This window comes from Notamacropus eugenii, chromosome 2 (genome assembly GCF_028372415.1).
Source record: "Notamacropus eugenii isolate mMacEug1 chromosome 2, mMacEug1.pri_v2, whole genome shotgun sequence".
Classification (NCBI taxonomy): domain Eukaryota; kingdom Metazoa; phylum Chordata; class Mammalia; order Diprotodontia; family Macropodidae; genus Notamacropus; species Notamacropus eugenii.
This window is the reverse complement of record NC_092873.1, coordinates 352979645-352998977: the sequence shown is the minus strand read 5'-3', so window position 1 is coordinate 352998977 and position 19333 is coordinate 352979645. Positions and strand designations below refer to the sequence as shown.

The window sequence follows — 19333 nt, the reverse complement described above, 5'->3', positions numbered from 1 at the left end:
CAGCATTTTATCCACTAGGTTTTGCACACAGCAGACTCTCAATAAATGTTTGTTGAACTGAATTTAGAATGAACCCAAACCAGAAACAAACAAACAAAACAATCCCAAGCCTGTCTCTTATGGAGAGTGAATTAACTGGCTAATATTTGCTGATGAAGGAAATATCTTTCTGTATGATGTGGTAGGAGATTTTACTGAGAACTCTACTCTTTCTGCAGAGAAGGAAACAAACCCCATATGTCTGTATTCACAAGCAGGAGTGCTCTGGATAAGGGCCCATACCTGGCAGGCTTCATCTTTCTTCCATTTCAAAGGCAGATGTGAGATATTCCTTTGGTACAATCCCGATGAGGTTGTTCAGCTCTCCCACCCACCAGCCATACATGTTATATTCCTGAAAGAGAGGGAGGGAAGACAGTCACTGCTGAGATTTGGCCATGATGTCTCTTACAACATTCTCATGGGAAAACTGAAAGGCGATAGAGAAATAGATAAAGCATTTATTTAAGTGTTTACTATGTGCTAAGCACTGTCCTAAGCTCTAGGTATACTTATTTTCTAATCAGGGGTCATACATAAAGGGGAGCTGGAAAGGGGAGAGGTAGCACCCAAGCAATGGTCTGGTATGGAGTTGTCCCAGAAGGGACAGGGGAGGCCTGGTTCTGGGCAAGATGAGGCAGAATCTTGCTTTTAGAATCTAGCATCATCCCAAGGTCATACTCCAGAGTTGTGGTGGGAGAGAGATGAGGGTGATGGTTGGAGTATGGAAACTGTCCAATCCAGTCTCCTCATTTTAGGTTAAGAGTTAAGTGATTTTGCCTTTTATTGCACATCTAGTAAATGTTGAAAAGTGAGGAATCCGAGTCTGCCTGATTCAAATCCACTGCTCTTCCCACAGCCCCTGCTGCATCTTCTAGGTCTATTCCAAGTCAAACAACCTAGGCGGTTTCAGCATTGTCTCCTTTTTACTGCCTACTTTCCTGATCTCTGGGATTACATTTATGCAACCGAAAGCTACCTCTCTACACCTGCTGGGGTTATTGAAGAAGCTCTGAATTATGACCCATCACCAAGGTAATGCAGAGACTACATTCTTAGATGAAGGTTTGACATTTTTCTAAAGAGCAGACTTAGTTATATCTCTGGTAGTTTCCCCTGGTGATTGAGTAGGCTTACAGCTCCAAGGTAGGTGGCAGGAAGAGAGCAGTTGGAGCCATCCCTGGAGACAGCCAGTCTTCTCAAATGACTCCTCCGGCACCAGAGAAAAGCACACATTCGGCCAAAGGGGTTGGGCCTGAAAGTGCTGGGAAATATTTTCTTTCTGATCAGATGCTCTTAAAAGAAAAAAATATGCCTAAACTAATGCTTTCTGTCCATCCTCTCCCTCTTTCCTTCCCTCCACTAAGTCTAAGTTTACCTTGTTTGGAGGTGCAAAAAGATTCCTCTTCTGGTGTTTGTATTGTCTTCACATTTCCTTCCTCCACCCCACTCTATAATGACTAAGTTGTACCAGAGTTAAGGCCTTCTCTACTCAGTTATCTCCGTAGTTCTGTTCTGTGCTATCTACCTATTACCTAACTGTAGCATTCAAGTCTACAGAGTTCTTCATCTCAGTACAAAAGGAAGTAAAAACTGTAATCTTAGCCCTTTCACTACCTCATAAGCAGGGGGCTGGAGGCTTAAAGATATGATGTGGTTTGAGATCTTCCTGATCAAAATGGCTTAACTATGTGTTACAGATTTGGGATTTACTTGCCAGATACCATCAAAGATGTGGCATGCCTGCTTTGGGAGTTCAGGCAGGGCCCTAGGCTTATGCTTCATGGCCTCTCCCTTAGATGATGCTCCGTCAGTGGAGATTAAATCTTGGGGAAACTATTCTCTGTTAGTGAAAAGAGGGAGTAAGCAGATGAGGCTCCAAAGGGCACTGCAGAGGTGCCCTGCTCCAAGTTTGTGTTGTTTTGCTTGAGGTGAACACTGGACCCTACTGTTTTCAGATGCAACAGCATTACCACAGTGACAATAACTGAAACAAGTGGAAAAAGCCCTCAGTCCTTGAAAAGAAAAAGAAATATACAGCAATGCAAGAAGGATAGTACTGAGCCTCAGAGACTACGTCCTGCCATCAGAGCCTGGGAACTTAATCTAGGGACCTAGTGGGCCCAGAATCGCTTGGCTCTTTCACCTCTTGTCCTTTGGCAGAGTACCACAAGGGCTATGGGCCTGAGATGTTTAAAGCATGAATGGAGAAAACTAAGCTTTTCCTTCACTCTCCCCCACCCCCACCCCCGCATGCACTGCTATAGCCCAGGCAGAACACCACGAGGTATTTTAAAATAATTTCTGCTTTGATGAATTGCTGGGGAGTCCACAATTGCTCATAATCAAAGGGAGAAAAATGCAAATTAGATCCGGCCGAGCACGATCACCACCAAACGTTTATTTCACTGCACAGTGCCAGAAAGAATTAAAACAACATTAAACTCACAGCAATCATGTTTAAGCCCTCGTTTCCAAGTGCCAAATTGCACCACTCTGGATCATACAGATGTTCGTTAATTATGCTAATTTTTATTAAACTATTAAAACGAAGAGAACACTGGCTCAGCCAGGCAGACCCCAGCGCAGAGTGAACTCTGCTCTTGTCTGGAGGTGTTAATTTACTTGAGTTTGGATGAAGTTGCTGATTCTTGTATTTTAGTTTTTGAGTAGCAAGGGAGGACAGGATTCATAGAATCAACGCTCCCACCATAGGCTGAATTTTCCCCGTTTGGATACTGGGATAGACTGACTATAAACTAACATTGTGGATCCACTTAACCCTCACTGGGGAAGTGGACCCTTCACCCGCACCAAGGGAGTGAGCACCATGCCTCAAGTGATTGTTAAAAGACACTAGGGCTCCTGTGTTTTAACACACACGTAGAGGTAACTCTTCATGCGCACAGGTAGTTATGTTATCCCAACGTCTGGCACTTTTATAACTCCTAGATGTCAACCACAAAGGTTCCCAGGTAAGACTACAAGAGTCCAAACATTATTTCCATAGCTGTCCCTGTTTCCGGCCATGCTACATTTTTAGAAGCTTTTACTTTAATGAATCCTCTCACCGTAAAAAGCTTTAGGCTCAATTAACCTCTTCCCAGCTCTTCATTCACCCCATGCCCCTCCTTCTACCCAAATAATGAAAGAACTGGAAAAAGAATGGCTATTTGGTTCCGGTTATCTCTGGCTGGAGGACAGAGTAGCTTCTGTATGGAAGAGCAACCTGAAATAGACGCAGTCCTCCTCCTTCCTCATCAGCAACCATCAACAGCGTTTATGGGGGATCGTGCATTCCCATAAAAGGATTTATGCAGCTAATCTCCATCAACAAGGAAAAAAAGCCCCACCAAACCTGCCATAAAAAAGAACAGCAAATTCTATAAACAAAAAAGCAGTATGGCCACCAACAACGGGCGGATCACACAGCTTGAATCTGCCTCAAGTGGTTTCCCTGTCGCTCTTTATAGCTTCAAGACTATCACGGACCTCCTTAGTGTTCCTCCTGTCACAGGGCCCTGAGTCCCTGTGTGGTGCTGCAAATACCCTGTCAGTAGGTGTCAGGGGATATCAGGGGAAAAACAGCAGGCGCCCATCATAAGCCTTAAAAGAGATTAAATACCCCCACTACGTGATTGCTACATTTTAATTTCTCTCCTCCCTGCTGGTTCCTATTTGTATAATCTCTTACACTGCTCCCCTGGAGTAGCACAGACATGACCTGGAATGACCACTCTGTCCTGGGATGAGAATTCAATTTCCAGGCTCAGTGAGTCCTGGGTGGTTCCAACAAAAGGCATTTCTCTATCCTCCTTTAGGGTAAGAGGAAAATGAAGCCTCTGTGGTCTTGGAGGCCTGGGCCTACCTCATCAATCCAGCCTAGCCTTGCTTTCTTGGGATAAAAGAAGAGTTTGGATTCTGTGTTTCCAGGCTTGGCTTTCCCAGTGTGATTCATGGCTTCCACAATGAGTTTCATCTTCCCTGCTGAAGGGACCATTTCTTCCTTGGCACAAGAGACAACTAAGCTGGTTTATTCCTTCTAGACAGTGACTGGAAAGTTGTGCCTTTTGAGGGCTTCATTCCAAACCCACAAGATGGTTTCTGGAATGGGTTATTTGACATTGTCATTGCTCTTGAGGGCATTAATGACAAAAACTTCCTTTTTGGAGATTCTCTTTCCTCTCTAATGGGGATCCCCTAGGCTTCAATGGGACAGCAGTCCCTGAAAATTTCTTATATCTTTGTACTTTTCAACATCCTGAGCTCATTCCATCAGGTTTTGTAAACAATATGATTCTACCACAGAGAACAATTGATCAGTTCTTAACACAGAAAATCAATGATTCATTGCTATATGTACAGGAAAGGCTAATCAGTTTCAGAATTATTGGTTTATGATTGCTTATTTCTCTTATTAGTGGTGGTGTATCATATATTATCATTAGTTTTTTTTTTCTAACAGAGAATTCTAATTTATAAACAGTGCAGATTTTGTGTTATTCTGGGGTCAGATTATTATTCTGGGTTGGCCAAGAATTTTATAACTTTTAAAATCCTGCTTGGTGCCAGAGCTATTTAGAAAATTTATTGCCTTCTTAGAATGTCAAAAATTAAATGAAGTCAGAGCTCCATGATAAATACCACCCCCTCCAACTTCTGAGAAAAACAAGGTTGGAAGGCAGAATGACTCACTACAGGCAAACAGGTGCCAATTTCCCGGCACAAGTGGTTTTATGTTGAGTGTTTTCAGATGCAGAGGGGAAATGGTCAGCTGGGTGGTCAGTGAATTAGAGGAAGCTGGAACCTATGAAAGGTTCAGAGCTTTGCATTCTGCTATAAACCTCTGGCCGCTTGGAGGGGTTGCCAATCAGTCTCACTCCTTGTCCTGGGTTCTTGGCAATCATTTTCTTCTCTTTCATTATTCAGAGTTTTGGTCTAATAAATCATAATAAAAATGAATTATTAACATCGCTCTGTTGAACCATTATTTATTTGTTGTTACCGGGAACTTGCTAAACATAATTCTGTGAACTGGTGGTGGATGGTTCTGATGTGCCTGTTGGCCAAGTTCAGTCGGGGGCAGAGAGAAGTAGGTAGGTATCTAATAGCATTCGTACTAAGACTGGGTAGGACAAGTGATGCCTGGGTCTGAATATGTACTTAGAAGGAAAGAAGAATATTTTGAGTGCTTAAAGGGAGAGGAAGAGGTCAGCCTCCTCAGTCTAGAGTTTCTCGGGTATTGAACAAGAGTTGGGGATGAGTATTGTGTCTAAAAGCTCAAACGGGATGTTTATAGAGTAGGCTGCATGGAACATGGTGTGTTTCCACGTGTGCTCATCCAAAAGAGAGAACATAGGGCAATGAAGTTGAAAGTCCAGACTGGGCGTATAGAGATACATCAGGGAAGGGAGAGGAAGACACTGCAGTCAGAAGTGGGATAGAAGAACTGGGAAGAGAGGTGAACACATGGCTAACCAGGAGGGCCCGGCAGAAAGGATGGCATTCAGGAACAATAGAGAATGTACCCATTCAGTCGGAGCCGACAGGATTGCCATACCATGTGAGACTGTCGTATTAATATGTATTCCATAAACGAAGCAGCTCCCAGCTTTGCGCGGCTCTGGTTTGTTCTGACCGCAGTACCAGCCTCAGGCACCACAACACAATTTGGAAACAATGTGACGGAAATGTTTAATCTGCTCGGCCCATCTGTGCTGCGTATTTCTCCAGATCTCCCTGAGAGAGGCGCCTCGAATCTCCACTTTGCCTTTAATATTCTCCTAAATCACCTCCCGACTGCACTTCAAGGGCCATTGCTACAATATCACAGGTTCATCTAAAGTGCAACGAAGGGGGTGGGGGGGCGGAGGCTGGGATATTTTTTATTTTAAAATAATTTTAGAAGATTGTCTTTTCCGGTAACATTCTTCCCCCCCTCCCTTTTTTTTTTTTTAAAGAACGTGGAAAAAAAAAGTTATTCTACTGTTGCCGTAAGGTTATTGAGGTTGTTTGGTGCAAAATAGGACAGGATGGAGTGGGATGGTTCTCTGAAGAATTATTTTTATTAATCTTGATTCTCTCAATTGGAGATGGGGGGCAGGAGGGAAGCTCATTTTCTCATTTCCCTCTCCCGCGTACCTTGGGCATGTGGTGCTTGCATCTGGGGTTTGTGCCTGTCGGCTCTGCAGTCTTTGGCAGCCTGGGCCAACAGGCTTGGATACCCACCTACAAGTCAATCACCTTGCCCTGGGCAGGCGCCCTTGCTTCCCTGCCAGGTCACTGTGCCTTGATTTAGGAAAGGACAGGGCCCAATACTCTAACTCAAACTGTTTTCTTTTCCCCCTTTCGGAAGCACTTTTTTTTAAAGTGATCTCACTCTCTGATTTTCCTTCTTTGCCACAAAAATCTTCCCAGGAATGGTGATGGAGGAGGGAGGAGTATGAAAACCCGAGGTGGGCATTGAGGGGAGAGGGAGATGAAACCTGTGAAGTCACCCCCCCCCCCCCATTTCTGAACAGAGACAAATGGAAGAGGATGGAGGCAGGGCCCAGGAAATTAGGATTCCTTTTGCTCTGCGAACTAAAGAAATGAATAATTTAATCCTTAAGATTGTTCTGGCGAGGGAAAGGCAAACGTCCCAGTTGCGAAGCCCTCCAGCCGGTCGGTGTGTTACATCATCTGCACACATCGGCGTTTCCATGGCAACGCCTTATAGCTTCATTTCCTGAATCCCTCTAGGGGGTGTCACAGCCAGATCCACCTGCTTTTCACCCTACCCTCAGTGGGGTCATGGCGAGGTCGCCAGAATAAATGAACGTGGGTACTAATGATGTGTTTACTGGCTGTTTATGCTCTGTGTGTGTCAGGGGCACTCACATTTAGAGAGCTCATTATGGCTGCAATTAGAATGCACCATCGCTAGATATTTAACTCCTTTTTCTTTTAAATTAGCATTTTAATAACATTCTTTGAGCAGAGAAACAAAATGACCATTTTTCACGGACAAACTTCTAGCTGTAGGTGCAACTTTAATGGTAAAGTTGTTGGAAAGGGAAGGGAGGAGGTGGGTAGTGTGGGGGGGAAGGCCATTCTGATCACCTTATCCTCTTCTTTTACTGAAAGGATATTTTTATTATTTGCTCTCTAACACACTCGATTTCCTAAATTTGTTTGGAATCCAATGATTATTATCATTATTTTTATTCAGTTGAAAGTCTGGCACATTTGTTGGATGGACATTTGTAGCTACTGAAGTTAACTTCCTATGTTCTGTGCCAAAGGGAACCAAACAAAAAGACGGCAAGAGTGTATGAGGCTTTTGCCTAGTCCAGAGATGTTCTCTGTAAAATGGAACAGTGATTAGATGATCTACTATTATCAAAATATCTCTCTACAGTAACCCCAAGGGCTGCTTCCTTTAAAAAGGTCACTGCAATTATTTTCTCTTTCTGTTTCATAATTCTCCAGATTGTCTTTTACGACTGTATAAAAATGGCAAGACCCTTGTAATTATACAGGAGGCAAAGGAGAAAGAAGGATGAAAAATAATAACATAAGTAATAACATTTGGCACTTAAAAATGAGAAGATCTCTGGTGCATCTTGAGATAGGAGAGAGGGAACCAGCAAAGAAGCCGTAAAGAAACCCACTCACTCCCTCAGCCCTTCCCAATGTTCCATTGGATTTCAGTAAAGTAGGAAGATGCTTAATTTTAGGGACTCGGCCTTTGCACCTTTTCTGGAGCAACTACTTGTTTACAGACACTGTTGGTCGAAAGTACAGTGAAAAATAACAATTTGAATGTTTCGATTATCTTTCCTAGTCTGTTCCATTTTCATTATTTATTTCCTATGAATCGGGACCTTGCTGAACATAATTCTGCAGACAAGGAGGTGGATGGGACAGCCGACATGAACGGGGAGATAGATAGTGGGTGCGTGTAAGATAGATGCTACGCGTTTATGAAAAGGAACAGTATGTCTGTTCCTGAACATCCACAAAGTTGGGCAGGCAAGCGTGTAAACTATAAAGGGTATTTATAGGTAGAAAAAAGCAGGTACAAGGGAGGCAGTGTGGGAACAAGTGTGTACACACACACACACACACACACACACATACACACACACACACACAGTGAAAAGGTTTGCTCTTTTGGAATCCATGTCCAAGTTCCACCAAGAGATGCCATTCTTAGACTGGACTCTGTGTCAGTTCTCACAAGCCTTTCCATGACAACAGACACGGGGAGATTTCACAGCCAGAAAACTTCGGAGGTCAATAGTTGAGAAAGCAAGAATTTGAGCCCCACAATGAAGAGGGATTTTCATAGAAGCTAGAATGATCCCACTGAACAGCCTTTCCTCAAAGGAAGAAGCTGTAAAAGACTGTAGCTGAAAATGAGGCATTTGTTTAAAAAAAAAAATAGAAAAAATACAGGTTTAAAATGTTTACTCTTTCGTATCAGTTCAGTTGCACCTTAGAATCTGCCATTTCATAAATAAAATACGGATGGCATAGACTACAATTTGGTGATAGCTACCCCAGGACATATCGAGATACACTTCTGTTATTTTAATTAAATACTGCATTATGGTTTGTGACAACCACAGAGCTACAGCGTAAATGAATTTGGAATTAAAGTGTTACTTAGGCATCCAGTAATTTTTGTTTCATTTCTCAGTTTTACAAAGCAAATAGCTATAAAACCAAGATGTTTGTTCGTTTACAGATGGAGCAGTGGGTCTCTCTCTCTCAATCCACTTGTACAAAAAGAAGACACTGTTCTGAGGCCAGCTCTCCAACACTCCTGGCTTATGAGCCACATCACAAAGAAAAATACCTCCCCTTGACTGTAATGTGAAACGCTGAATATTAATTGCTGGTGTTACTCTTATCTTCCTAGCCGGGTCCCGTCTTCTAACAATTATTCTGATGAGCGGCAGTATTAGGCAGTCGGAAGATTTTCCTCTTTTGTTTAACAGTTAGTCAGCCTATTTAATTTAATTTAATTAAAAAAATCCTAAACTTTACAGGGATTTCTGCAAGTTTTTTCGGTTATTTGGAACTCCCGCTGCCTTTGCTATGGAAGGGAGAAGGTTTAGGAGAGAGAGAGAAACTGCTGCATTTGTGGGTTGAAAAGATTTGTTGTAAATTCCTGCAACTCAAAAAATAAAATAAAGTGTTTTTCATTTCAGTAATATTAATGTCTCCTTAATGAAACTAGAGAGGGCATTACAGTATGAGAATAATCAATTGGTTGGTTTAAATGTCATTAAACCAGCAAATCAGGAGAAAGGTTTTGAATATTCTCATCTGTCAGGTGCAGATATTCTTACAACATTTTATTCTGCAACAGGACTGTTATATATTGGATTTGAGGAAACAACAGAGTTAAAAAAAAAAAAAAGATCTACCACATTTCAAAATAAAAGTTTCAAATGCAAGTTTTCTGAAACCATTTTCTCTCCTGGTCAAGTCTGAAAATCAACATAATTTTTTAGAATTGTGTCTCAGATATTGTTTATTTTGGTGGTTTGCTCATTCCCATTTTCTCCTGATCTAATTGTCCTAAATCCTCTACAACCATAAACAACATGAAAATTGTTGCCCCAGTTTGGTCAAGGACTGAATTTGTCTATTGCTATGAATACTGAAATGAAACACGGCCACCCTACAGGTTTGAGGAATCTGAGTTCTTTTTGAGAAAACCATTACACAGAAACAAAGCTTTCACCATGGATTTCAAATAGAGAATCTCATTGAAATGTCATCCAGCCTTGTTGGCAGATTAGTGAGGAGTTTATTACTAAATCTCTGTCTAATAAACATGGAGTTGACTCTAGAGGAGCTGCTTGTTGTAATACTGACTGCAGAAAATGGAGGGAACGTCACTGTTAAAGACACAAATTTTCCCCGTAATATATTCGAATGAAAACCTCCGAATCCAATACTACATGGGCATATCTAATAAATTCACAATATTTCAGCCTCAACAGCCTTCACCGGTTAGTTTTAAAGATTTATGTGGTAAAAAATTACTCAGTGATGAATATAGTTTATTCTGTGCCGTATTGGAGGTATAAGGAATTAAACTACCGTCTTTAACAGTGAATTTATTATTACCTCTGTCAAAAGACGAAGCCTTTAACAGCATTTGTTATAAATTCACTGCAAAATAAATGGCTGGATTTTTTTTTTTTTTTACACTGGAGTTTGCAAAGCAACGGGCGGTTCTGAGCATTAACCCAACCCCGAGATGGTTTAGATGGTTCTAGGTAAACACTTTTTGCAAGAGTCTTGTGGTTCATTATCTGGTCTGGAGGGAGATGTGTTACATTTCCACCTGACTGAAGAACTGGCAGAGGAAGGAGAGAAGCTAAGGGTCCTGCTCTGAACAGGGGTTTACAGGAGGGAAGCCTGGGTGGGCCTTTACTCTCTTCTCTCTCTTTGGGAAAAAAAAATGTGTGTGTTTTTAAATAATAAATGGTTAGTGTAGAGAGGATAGATCTGATGGGCAATTGTGCTTCCTGTGAGCAGGTTTACATACACACCCCTTTGTCCTCTCCTGGAATGGGTGTCCCCTCATTTATAAAAATTACCTGGAAGGAATGAGGCTGCCAGGGTTTGTTCTAGACGATTGGTTCCTGTCTGGGGGAAAGGAATGGCCTCTCCTGAATTTGACCGGTGTATGACCGTTGCCTTCCAGCTGACCCCAAACCCCATTCCCATCTTCCTAACTCTATAGCCTCCTATAGAGGTTATTAATGAGAGCAAGCACCACCACCATCATCGTCATCATCTTCTCCGTCATCACAGTACAAGACCCAACTGCTTGTTAACATGCAATAGGGTGTTAGGGATGGGCTTCCTGCTTCTCTCCTGGACCACCATAAATAAGGACAGACATTTGCAGATAATATCCATTCTCCCTTAAATTTCCTCCCCTCCCTACCCCCGTGAGGTCAGAGGTGGATAACAGCTATTTGACAAGCATTGATCAGTTTCATCATGCCATTCAGGCCCACTGAGCCCCTGGCCTACATCCCCCTACTCACCCCCATATGGCCTTGCAATAGTGCCTCCCCTCCCCCACCACACCCAGGCAAATGGAAGGGACGTGTTCCTGAGGAAAACTTAAATGAACACTAGATGTCACCAAACACCTCCTTTCTCTGAAAGACCAGAAATTATACATACATACATACATATATATGTATATATATATGTATGTATATATATATACACATATATATGTGCATATCTATCTATATGTATGTATATATGTATATATACATATGCACACACACATATATACCTATTTTTTCCCTTCATTTAAAGCAACTGAGAGAATTAACATCTGTTTTTATGGGGGGGGGGTTGGTCACATCCAACTAAGCACACTTAAAATTTGAAGTATTCTGTATTCCAGTAATTCTTATAGCATACTTTTGGAGAGGGGAAGGGAAGGGTTGACATTTGAAAAAGTAGCCTTTGGAAGGCATGAGTGGAGAACCCTGGACTTTGAGATCCTCTGACAACTGAGGTTGTGTTTTGTTAATATATCCCAGCCATGCTGCTGACACTGGCCTTGCCGCATCAGAGATCAAACAGTAGGGTAGGGGCTAGAGGGTCAGAATCCCATATGAATTTAAGTAGTTGGGGGAGCTCTTAGAGGCTAAGTGCCACCTTGGGCAACAGCATGAATTGAGTCCCTTAGAAGCCAGACTGGGCCTTAAGGGCAGGCCCATGGCAACCTGACAGCAGTTTAGGATGAATGCTACACTGGAACCTGGCACCAGGGCTCCCAGCAGCAAAGAAAGCAATGATAAGGCTTTAAACATTCCCAATTATGAGGATGTTCTCCTGTCACCATTAGGCCAGTTAAGTCTGAATTGTGCACAGGACATCTCTTCTGGGAACTTATATATGTCTAACTTGTTGCTCTAAGGCTGTGTACACTAGAAAAGGACAGGTAGGGTAGGGTTATAATCCTGTCCCAGTCCTGAGCTAATGTCCTTTGATAATATAGGCAACTGAAACCCTGAGGGTGAAAAGTCATTCCACATCCCAAAGATATAACTTTCAGGCACTTTTGCATAAGATGGGGGGAAAGAAGGAGAGAGAGGTGAGAGAGGAAAGAAAGGAGACAGACAGAGACAGAGAGCTGTTTTTTCTACTCCTTTTTCCCCCTTCAAACAGGCACATCTATCTGTTTAGCAGCTCCGTTATCATTGTAAATTACTTTCTGGCACAGGAGGCTTATTTTCATAATGGGCATTTATTTATTTAAGAGTAGGTGTGAGTTATTTGGCATGTAAGGAACATACACCTTTATTACCTAGAAAGAAAGCTCTGAAGGCTTCTTGTAAAGGCCATGGAGCTGAGAGAGAGAGAGAGAGAGAGAGAGAGAGAGAGAGAGAGAGAGACAGACAGAGAGAAAGAGACAGACAGAGACAGAGACAGACAGACATAAACAAGAGAGAGAGGCAGAAAGAGACAGACAAGAGACAAGAGACAGAGACAGACAGAGACAGACAAGAGACAGAGACAGATAAACAGAGATAAAGAGACAGAGAGAGATAGATAGGTGGAGATAAGAGTGCCCATGCCTTGGAAACCAGGACCGATGATTTCTTTCATCCCACTCTAGGTTCTATGCCTCCTTTCCCCATAATTGACAGGGGAATGATGTTCATTGGCCATAGGAATATTGGTCTGCATGAAGTCACTGAGATCTTCAGAGAGAAGGTGCTATACCAGGGAATGATATCACACAGAGGGTAATTCAACACCTGCCCTGTTATGCCCGGTGCCCAGGCTGGATGGATTTGGGGAGTACACCTGTTGTTGAACTCCCTCCAAGTACTGATGGCCACTAACCCCCAAATCGCTTTTTCCCCGCTGTTGATGCTTGGAATGTCAGACAGGACTGATTGGCAGCCGGCGTGTGCTTCAAACACAGCAGATGGATTTTTATATTAGCTCCTATTTCATGTTCAGGCAGAGCGACCGCCCGCCACACTAAAACTGCAGCCTCGACGCTGCCGAGTTTGCTTCTGTGAGATTAATTCTGTGAAATTAATTGGGACAAGATTGAAAAGGAAATTAAAATGCAGCTGAGTGAACAGGCCTTTCAAACACCTTTTTCCTGCTCTATTCAAACTTGAATTCTGCGGTGGTCGTGGGCATCGTGCAAAGTAATTTACGAGAGGCAGGCTCTCAGGAGCAATCGGTTACGTGTGAGGAAGCCCGCACAAGCGCCCACAATCTGGAGCCACTGAAGGGAGTTAAAATCCCACCATGGCATTGAGCTGTAGCATCTCCACACAGAGGAAGGGGACATGTGTATATGGGTTTGGGGAGGGGGGAAGAGAAAGCTAATTTCCTTCATCAGGAAGGATTTAAAGCCTTTAAAACCTGAATTCCCAAAGGAAGGAACAAAATGATCATTCACTGGGTACTTGCCAGAGTGGTCTACTTTGTTACCCACTTTCCCCTTCAATATATTTTAAAGCCCTCAAAGTGGAAGTTGGGTAATTAAGTCGAAATGCAGTTACCTGGTACCTGAGAAGAGAAGTACTTAGTAGGATGGGAGCAGCAGGTGCTTTTCTCGATGAGCATGATATTGACAACACTAGCTCTGGACACCAACATTTTTCTTCAGCTTGCCTTACATACAAGAAGTCCCCTGACTGTCTCCATTACCCATTTCATAGGAACAGAGGTAGCCAATGACAATCTCTTGGAATAAGACACAGTAGACTCCCAAGGAGATCTTTTGTCTGTGCTGTTAGGTCTCTCTATTTGAGCGGAGCTCTTTTGTGTTTTTGGAGCAAAAAAAGGAGGTTTTTAGAGGGTCACTCAGAAGAGTTCTGGTGAGATAACCCCTTTTCCACTGATTCTCTTTTGTTCCCTAACAGCAAAAGTTTAAAGACTTTTTGGTGACTTCTCTATATATATGCTATTTACTCTGGCAGAAGTACTGCTGAAAGCAGTGACTATTTTGTCTTTGTGTGTTTGTGTGTATACATATATGTACATGTATGTATATATACCCACACATATATACATATATGTATATATACTTTAAAATTGCTATAAAGGAATATATAAGTATATATTGCAAAGATAGATAGATGATAAATACATGAATGAAAAAGATGGGCTAGTCACATGGTGAAAGTGAAGCATAACTGATGACTAGCCTTTGTATTCTATTATATCTCAGAGAGAGCAAAGAAGGCCCCTAGCATATTGGGTGGACCCCCATTGCCCCCATGTTGAATTTATAGGAGGATATGGACAAGAGTTGCATAGGCTGGGCAGGCAGGGACGGTTTGTGATCTGCATCCCATACAGATAATACTTGCACTGATAAGACCTCAGACCCATGGTGCTATTGGAGTATATCCTCAGTGACCTAACATAGTGTCTTGCCCATAGAAGTCACTTAATAAATGCTTGCTGAATTATCATAGGCTTACAGAATCATAAGCCACGGGCAGCTAGGTGGCACCATAGTGCACAGAGCATCAGACCTGGAGTCAGGGAAGACTCTTGAGTTCAAATTGGACCTCAGACACTTACTAGTCGGTGACCCTGGGCAAGTCACTTAACCCTGTCTGTCTCAATTTCCTCATCTGAAAAATGATCTGGAGAAGGAACTAGCAAACCATTCTGGTACCTTTGCCAAGAAAACCCCAAATGGGGTCATGAAGAGTCATACATGACCATAAAAGTGACTGAACAACAAACAATACAGAATCATGGATTTATAGCTGGAAGGGACCTTAGAAGCCATCAAGTCCAACTTTCTCATTTTACATATAAGGAAACTGAGGCACAAATAGGCAAAAGTGACTTGCCTTGGGCCATACACTTAGAGAATACCTGAACCATGACTTTGGACTCAGGTCTTTCTGAATTGAATATTAATGATACCAGGCTCAGGAACTATGTCTTCTCCTTGTGGATAGTTTGCTGGGAGCTTCTCTCTCAAGAAATCTTTATAAGGACAAATGAACTCTTTCTGGACTTATTCCTATTCGGAAACCTCTTGTAGTCCCCTTCAATTCTAGTGGGTCTTTATGGAACTCAAGACTGAAGGAAACTCAGACAGTTGATGGGGAAACAGTAGGGGGTGGTAGGAATTCAAGAATGAAGCTCCTTCTCCCCTTCCCCATCAACCCAGGGCTGTCTCCCTTCTCAGAAAGGGACATGAAGAGGGACCTTTCTTTCAGCAGAGGGAGGGAGACAGAGAGAAAAGGGAAAGGGACTGAATACCGAAGAGATACCTGCTGGCTGATTCTTGTGTTAGCAGAGAAGGCCAAGCATGGCACCCTCTGTAGGAGTGAGCTACTTTATCCTCAATCTGATCAAGCTTGTTGCCTTGAGGTTAACTTGTTGCTGCTGAACTTCAGCCTGAGGTTGGAGAATGATTCCTTCCATCAGATCTATGCTCTGGAAGGAAATGGCTTTTCATCAGGTCCCTAGTTGGTTCTTCCTTGCTTGACAAGGGTCCCACTTGTACCAAGATAGATGACCTTAGGGAAACTAAGTCAGAACTTCTTAGCTTTCATTTTCTTGGCTTTGCTTTTGTTTCCTCTAGTTAATACTGTAAGAACTGAGTCCACTATGGATTGAGGCTACAACTCAGGCCTCTCAAATGTAGATGTTCTAGAGGCAGACAGAGCTCTTAAGTATTGTTGATACCTGGATCCAACTAAAGAAAATAAGTCAAAAGTGAATTAGGGAACACTCGGAACTATCTATACATATATATGCATACATATATGTATATATGTAAGCATACATACACACATGTATACATGGGTCAAATATATACTATATGTGTGTGTATATAAAATGTATGTATATATTTGTGCATGTAAACACACATCATAACTGTGTGGCCCTGGGCAACTCATTTAACCTCTTAGTGTTTTAGTTAGTGCTCTAAAATGATAAGTTACAGAGAAGAGTTATCTATTTGTATTGGGAAAGGAAGTTTCCTTAAGTAAGAATTCTCTACACTAATGAAATCACAAGGTCAGTCCTTATCCCTATCCCTTTGTGGGTATGAATGTGCAATGGGGTGACTGGACAATGAGGGCCTTAAAGCATTTGTAATATCTATGTGGAGGCTCACCAACTCTCCATCTGCATACAGTGAATATTTAGAGGGGAATGTGCACCCCCAGCTCAGGAGAAATATTTTTGTATTCAGTCCTTGCCAAACCTCAGTAAATATTGCTTTATAAAAGGTAATGTTAATTGGTTAATACTAAGGAAATGTTAACTGGTTGATTGATCTGGGGCAAACATGCTAGATGGGCCTTGTGAGTAACAGTATCAGAAACCATAATTCCTCAAACTTACCTCTAAAACTCTGAGGGAAGAAATATTGTCTTCTGGGGACCCATTTGCCATTGTGAGAGGAAGTCCTAGACTACACATACATATGGAGAAGCTTCCAGAAAGAGTGTGGCTAACCACCGGAAAGGATGACTAAGGCTGGTTATCCAAATTTTCTTTCTTTCTATTTACCTGGCAAAGTTCAGAAGTGGGTTTTCTGGAAGACAGGGGAATGGACTAGATGGCTTCTTAAGGTGTTCACCAGCCTGAAGATTCTAATAAATTCAAAGCATGTAAATGAATGAAAATCCAATCTTGCCTACTCTTTAGGTTACCAAGTAGTTAAATGGAATGGAGCTGACAAGAGAGATCCTCCTCTCTAGCTTATGACTTTGTAGACAGCTAGGTGTTGGAAATACCAGAAGCAAAGGCAGCTGATATATTGTTAGGGGAAGAAACCCTCATGCTGCCCCTGAATCTAAGAACTGATAGAACTGCCATGTTTTAGCAGAATGGAAGTAGAGCACTTAGTAAGATGTTACCATAGAAATGAATTCTGATCTGTCTGCTTCGAAGAATGGGAATGGGGAAGAGGAAAGGTAAATACAAGTGGGGAGAGCTTTCTATATTCTTTGGGATCACCTGGAAATACAATAGTCTTGACAGATGCAGTCAGCTCTATGTAATAGGACAGGTCACTGCACAGCTGCTTTAAACAGGAAGAGAGGGAACCCCAGTGAGAAGCCATTAACAAAGGCAAAAGACGGGCAAAACAAACAGAATAATCAAGACAGAGAGAGGAGGCCAGCAGACAATCTGGCTCTGTTCTCCCCCCTCCTGCTACAGGCACCTCCAGACAATGTAAACAGTTAATTTATTCACCTGCGGGCTCTGGGCAAACAGGGGCCTGGTCACACCTGAGTGGATAACTCGATTACCCCTGTAATGCCAGTACGGTAATGTACACAAATTCTATTACACGGCAAACCTTGCTTTCGGGCATTTGAAATACCAATCAGGCCAACGTCCACTCCCCTCTTTGCTTCCAATTTATTCCTGGAGGCTCAGAACTGCACAAAAATGTCAAGAGAATGGAGTGAGTCCAGATTCCAGGCTAGAGCTGGGGTGAAAATGCTGGAGGACTGGGTGTGATCTCACGTGATGCATTTTGGGTCATGGGTGCTCCCTTTCAGGGTGAGGCCTGAATACAAATCTAGAGTTCAGAGGAGCCATGTGAGCCACTGTAAGACAACATATTTGGTGCTATCTGGGGGTAGTAGTATCAGAGAGCATGGGGGAAAATAAGGGTTTTTTTTTTTTCAAGTGACTTTATAGATTATTACAAACTAGACAGAAAGATAGAATGTGAAATGCAGTTTAATAACACTCTTTGTGATCAGTTAAAATTCAAGGAACTCTATTTTGGTGTTGTTGTTAAAGAAAATGCACTCTGTAGAATAAGTGCCATGCTTCTATTTGAGAATATGTTCCTGACAGTACTAACCCTATCCAGAGCAAAGAAGGTATCTATACTTAGAGCAGTACTTCACTTCACATAGGGAGAGAACCTATTATAACTTGGTCTTGTCTACATAGCATGTGTGCTTTTAGTCTTGACCAATATTAATTAGTCAATCAATCAATAAATTAGTAGGACAGTGCACAGGATGTTGGACTTGCAGTCAGGAAGACCTGAATTCCAATCTTGCCTCCGACTTTTACTAGCTTTGTAATGTCATTTAACCTCCTGTGCCTCAGTTCCCTTATCTGAAAAAAGGGAAAAAGAGCACTTCTTTCCCTCCCAAGGGTGTTGAAGGATCAAAGGAGATAACAGATGTAATGGCAGATTTTAAGGTGCTCTCTGGATGTTAGCTATTATTGTTATTAATAAATGCTAGCGATCACTATTATGTGCCTACTATATGCTAAGTATTATGCTGGGTGCTGAGCATACAAAGACAAACATGATACAGCCCTTGCCTCCTAGGATTTATGTTCTATTGGGGTGAGAACATCTATTTATCTATCATCTATCTATGTATCTTTCTATCTAAGACAGTATTAAAAATGCACAAAATGACTACAAGTTGGTCTTTGGGCCAAGGCACCAGCAGCTGGGGGATCAAGTGAGGCCTCCTCCTGTAGGAGGTGGAGCCAGCTAAGTGAGTGCTGAAGTAGGAATTCTTCGAGATGGAGGCAGTGCATTCCAGGAATGGAGGCCAGCCTCTACAAAGGCTTGGAGACAGGACAGAGGGTGTTGTGTGTGAGGAAAAATGAGAAAGAGCAACTGGGGGTACTGCAACATTTGTGAAAAATTTATAGGCTGGAAAGTTGAACTGGGGCCAGGCTTGTCTCTTAATATCCCCAGGGCTTCACATAGTACCTGGATACTTAAATACTTATGTACTGAAATACCTGTTGATTGATCAAATGCCAGACAGGTGGGTTTGTATTAAATCCCAGAGACAACAGAGAGTTGGTGAATCTCTGTATGTAATAGATCTTCCCTTTGAGGAAATCACTTTGGCAGTTGTACAGAGGATTGACTGGAAAAGGGGAAAGACCTGAGGCAGGGAGAAAGACCAATTAGAAGGTTATTGCAATAGTCCAGGTGAGAAGAGAGGAGAGCCTGAATTAGACTGGTGGCCATGTGATTGGAGAGGTGGGATTGAATTTGAGACAAATTGACAACACTTGGCAATTGATTGAACATGTAATGTGAAGGAAAATAAGGACTGGGATGACTCTAGTTATGCAGATGGGCAGTTGTTGGCAAAGTAGATAAGAGTGCTAGCCTTGGAATGAAGATTTGAGTTCAAATCCCACCTCAGGCACTTGCTAAACTATGACCCTGGACAAGTCATTTAACCCTGTTTGCCTCAGTTTCCTCATCTGTGAAATGAGCTGGAGAAGGAAAAGGCAAACTACTCCTGTATTT

The 19333-nt window shown here is 42.3% G+C and overlaps 1 protein-coding gene across 2 annotated transcripts in view; it reads right to left on the bottom strand.

Moving 5' to 3' along the window:
• Window positions 1-19333, bottom strand: part of SKAP1 (src kinase associated phosphoprotein 1) — a 382247-nt gene that overhangs the window by 18448 nt on the left and 344466 nt on the right. The window contains exon 12 of one of the 2 annotated variants that reach the window (XM_072646171.1): window positions 283-394. In XM_072646171.1, the coding sequence (XP_072502272.1) occupies window positions 293-394 (102 nt within the window). In that variant the 3' untranslated portion in view covers window positions 283-292. Of the gene's footprint in view, window positions 1-282; window positions 395-12309; window positions 13112-19333 lie in introns of those variants that run through there. The other variant, XM_072646172.1, reaches the window with a different exon arrangement.